This window comes from Pterocles gutturalis, unplaced genomic scaffold (genome assembly GCF_000699245.1).
Source record: "Pterocles gutturalis isolate BGI_N339 unplaced genomic scaffold, ASM69924v1 scaffold30848, whole genome shotgun sequence".
In the NCBI taxonomy this organism is placed as follows: Eukaryota; Metazoa; Chordata; class Aves; order Pterocliformes; family Pteroclidae; genus Pterocles; species Pterocles gutturalis.
Window position 1 is genome coordinate 525 of NW_010121420.1, and position 4,320 is coordinate 4,844.

Genomic DNA, 4,320 nt, shown 5'->3' on the forward strand with positions numbered 1-4,320 from the left:
CCCATCCATCCATCCATCCCGGCCCCCCCCCATTCCCTTCTTGTCCCCTCAGACCATGTCAGCCCGACCCTCCGAGTCCCTCCCCTCCTGCCATGGACCCCTGACGGCACCTGCTTTGGCTGCAGCCCCCTGGGGTTCGGTCAGCTCCCCCTCATACAAGTGCTCCCAGTCCAGCGGAGCCTCACTGCTGCCACCCACCCCTGAAGCCAAAAGAAGAGCAGGCAGTTATGGGATGTCCCCCTCCAATGTTGTCCCCACCTCCATCCCTGTCACCCACCTGCAGTCACCAGGGATGTGTAGGACTTGGAGACTTGCCCCCGCACCACGCCGTGCACCTCCACCCGGTACATGGCCCCCGGTACCAGCCCTGGCACCTGGGCCACCGCCGTGTCCCCCGGCACCTGGAGCTCCCCTTCACTCCCCTGCGGCTCTCCCAGGAGCCGGTAGCGGATCACCACAGTCTCCACGTGGCCCCGCAGCCCGTCCAGCTCCACCAGAGCCTCGCCGGTGGCCCCTGGGATCAACTGGGGCTTGGGGTGGGGGATCTGGCGGAGGAGCTGGTGACGCAAGGGAGCGGGGCTGCGGCGTAGTCCCCCGGCACCTGGAGCTCCCCTTCACTCCCCTGCGGCTCTCCCAGGAGCCGGTAGCGGATCACCACAGTCTCCACGTGGCCCCGCAGCCCGTCCAGCTCCACCAGAGCCTCGCCGGTGGCCCCTGGGATCAACTGGGGCTTGGGGTGGGGGATCTGGCGGAGGAGCTGGTGACGCAAGGGAGCGGGGCTGCGGCGTAGGAGGTAGGAGAGGATGGCACGGGCCACTGCTGGCACCGTTTGGTTGCCCCGGAGGGGAAAGTTAGTAGCCTGGAGGTGGCTCTCCAGGCGCTGCAGCAAGGAGCCGTTGTAGGAGGAGAGCTTGGCCCCCAGGTCATGCAGGGACGGGCCACCTGGGAGCACTGGGGACAGCGGGGACCATGGGGATGGAGGTGACACAGGGGACTGTGGTGACACTGGGGACCGTGGAGATGCAGGTGACCCTGGGGACACTGGGGATGCTGGTGCCTCTGGGGACCTTGGGGACACTGGTGATCCTGGGGATTTTGGGGATGCTCGTGATGCCGGGGACTCTGGTGACACTGGGGACCTCGGGGATGCTGGGGACCCTGGTGACCCTCGAGATACTGGGGATGCTGGAAACCTTGGAGATGCTGGGGATGCCGGTGATCCCAAAGACCCTGGTGACCCCAAGGATGCATCCGGTGACACTGGTAATGTCGGTGATCCCAGGGACCCCGGTGACCCTGGGGATGCTGGTGACACTGGGGACCTTGGGGATGCTGGAGACCCTCGGGCTGATGGTGATGGTGGGGACCCCAGAGAACCCTGAGGGGACCCTGGGGACCTCCCGTGGGTGGGCAGAGTCTGGGCAAGCACTGCGAGAGCAAAGGGGACCATGGTCACCAACCTGTCCCCAAAAGTCCCCATGTGCCAGAGCCCAGGGATCCACGGGGGGACACAGGGATGGATGGACACGGGAAGGGACAGGGACAGACGGACGCATAGGGACAGACTGGGGACACCCAGGGGACAGACTGGGAGAGATGGACTGATGGGGACAGACTGGGAACATCCAGACCCAGGTAACAGAGGGACGCACGGGGAGGCACCACATGTGGAGACACCTGGAGCCATGGGGACAGACGAGTCCATGGGGACACATGGGCCCATAGGGACAGATGAGTCCAAGGGGACAGACGGTCCCATGGGGACACACAAGTCCAAGGGGACACATGGGCCCATGGGGACACACAGACCCATGGGAACACATGGGGACAGACACAGCTAGACAGGCCCAAGGGACACAGGGACCCCCAGGGACAGACTGGTGACACACAGACCCGCCAGGACAGACCCACGCCATGGAGCCATGGGGACACACAGGCACCGTCCTTGTCCCCATGCCCATCCCAGTCCCTGTCCCCGTCCCTGTGCCATCCCCATGCTTGTCCCCATCCTGTCCCTGTCCCCATGTCGTCCCTGTGCCGTCCCCGTCCCCATCCCAGTGCTAACTGCTGTCCCCATCCTTGTGTTGACACTGTCCCCATGTGGCTCCGTCACCATGCCTGTGCCCATGCTGTCGCCATCCTCATGCCACCCCCATCCCCACGTGCAAGCCACCTCCATGACTCTCCCTGTCCCCGTGGTTGTCCCCATCCCTGTCCCCACACCCACGACATCAGTATCCCCGTCCCCGTCACCATACCCATACCACTCCCATCCCCATCCCTGTCCCTGTGCTGTCCCCATGTCCATGCCATCCCCGTCACTGTCCCCAGACCCATGACCATGCCATCGCTGTCCCCAATCCCACCCCTGGGCCATTCCCCTCCACACGACTGTGCCAACCCCATCCCTGTCCCCATCCTTGTCCCCTTCCTGTCCCCATCCCTGTCCTCATCCTTGTCCCCATCCTTGTCCCCTTCCTGTCCCCATCCCTGTCCTCATCCTTGTCCCCATCCTGGTCCCCTTCCTGTCCCCATCCCTGTCCCCATCCTTGTCCCCCTTCCTGTTGTCCCACCCCTGTCCCCTTGCCCATGACCATGCCACCACTCTCTCTGTCCCCACCCCCGTGCCATCTCCATTGACATCCCCAGACCCATCCCCACCCATCCCCACCTATGTCCCCATGCCCATGCTGTCCCTGTCCCCTTACTCACAACCACGCCATCCCTGTCCCTGTCTCCATCCCAGTGTCATCCTTGTCCCCATGCCCCTGCCATCCACACCCATGATTGTGCCACCGCTGTCCCCAACCCCGGGCCATCCCCACCCCTGTCCCCATGCCCATCCCCATTGCCATCCCCACGGTGTCCCCATCCCTGTCCCCCCTGTGCTGATCAGGTGACACATGGGGGTGACACGTACAGGTGCGGACGCGCAGGGTGCCGGGCGCCCCGAGGTGCTGCTCCCGCCGGGCTTGGATGAAGAGCTCGAAGGCATGGCCGGGTGGCAGCCCTGTCACCTCGAAGGTGACAGTGGAGCCAGGCAGCTCATGGGTGGTCATCGCCGCCGGCTCATCCTGGGGACAAGGGAGAGGGACAAGGACACACTGGGGACACCGCGGTGGGACCTAACCCTGGGTCTGGCAGGAGGCCACGGCCAAGAGCTTCTCCCAGGGCTGGGGGACATGTTGGGGACATGCTGGGGACACACTGGGGACAGTGTGGTGACACCTCCTCATCCCTGAGCCAGGCGGCTTCAGCCAATGGCTTGTCCTGGGGCTGGGAGGCATGTTGGGGACACACTGGGGACATGTTGGGGACACCATGGGGGGGACACATCCACCAGCCAGGTGACACCACCACGGCTCATCCTAGGGACAAGGGACACACCGGGGAGATGTCCCCATCCATGAGTTAGGCAACAGGACGCGGCCTGACCATGGCTGGCTCTGGGGACAACAGGGGACATCACAGGGATACCCTTATGGTGTCCCCTGGCAGGGCAGCAGCAGGTGGCCACAGATGTCACCTCATCCTGACAAAGGCCACGTTAGGGCCACCCCACTGAGGCCACCACAGTGCTGGGGACGTCCCCCCCTGTCCCCATCCCCAGCTCACCAGGGGGATGACGGCCACCTCGTAGCAGTCCACCGGCAGCGTGGGGCGGGGCCAGGTGACACAGAAGGATGTCTGGTTGCGGGTGGCCAAGCGCGGTGTCACCGAGGGGATCTCTGGAGGGACATGGTCCCATCAGTGACTGCCACCACAGGGACACTGTGGGGCAACATGGGATGGGGCACCCGTGGAATGGGGACACCCTTGGGACACCATGGGAACACCCTAGGGACACCGTGGGATGGGGACACCACAGGATGGGGCACCTATGGGATGGGGACACCACAGGGACAGGGACACCCCAGTGACACCCTGGGGACACTGTGGGATGGGGCCACCCTGGGAACATCCTGAGACAGCCTGGGGACACCCTGGTGACACCCTGGGGACACCACGGGATGGGGCACCCATGGGATGGGGTCACCATGGGGACACCCTGGGGACATCACAGGTACAGGGACACCCTGGTGACACCACAGGGACACTGTGGAATGGGATATCCATGGGATGGGGACACCCTGGGGACACCACGAGGACAGGGAGAGGACAGGGACACCCTGGGGACACCATGGGGACACCATGGGATGGGGACACCCTGGGGACACCACAGGGACAGGGACACTCTGGTGACATCCTGGGGACACCGTGGGATGGGGCACCCATGGGATGGGGACAACCTAGAGACATCATGAGGACACCACAGGACAG

The 4,320-nt window shown here is 64.7% G+C and overlaps 1 protein-coding gene across 1 annotated transcript; it reads left to right on the forward strand.

Moving 5' to 3' along the window:
* The first annotated feature begins 348 nt into the window (after positions 1-348).
* LOC104464512 (collagen alpha-2(VI) chain-like) lies at positions 349-1,382 on the forward strand. The gene is made up of 2 exons (XM_010077243.1): positions 349-443; positions 932-1,382. The coding sequence occupies exons 1-2, from the start codon at positions 349-351 to the stop codon at positions 1,380-1,382; spliced, it is 546 nt and encodes a 181-aa protein (XP_010075545.1).
* Positions 1,383-4,320: the final 2,938 nt, after the last annotated feature.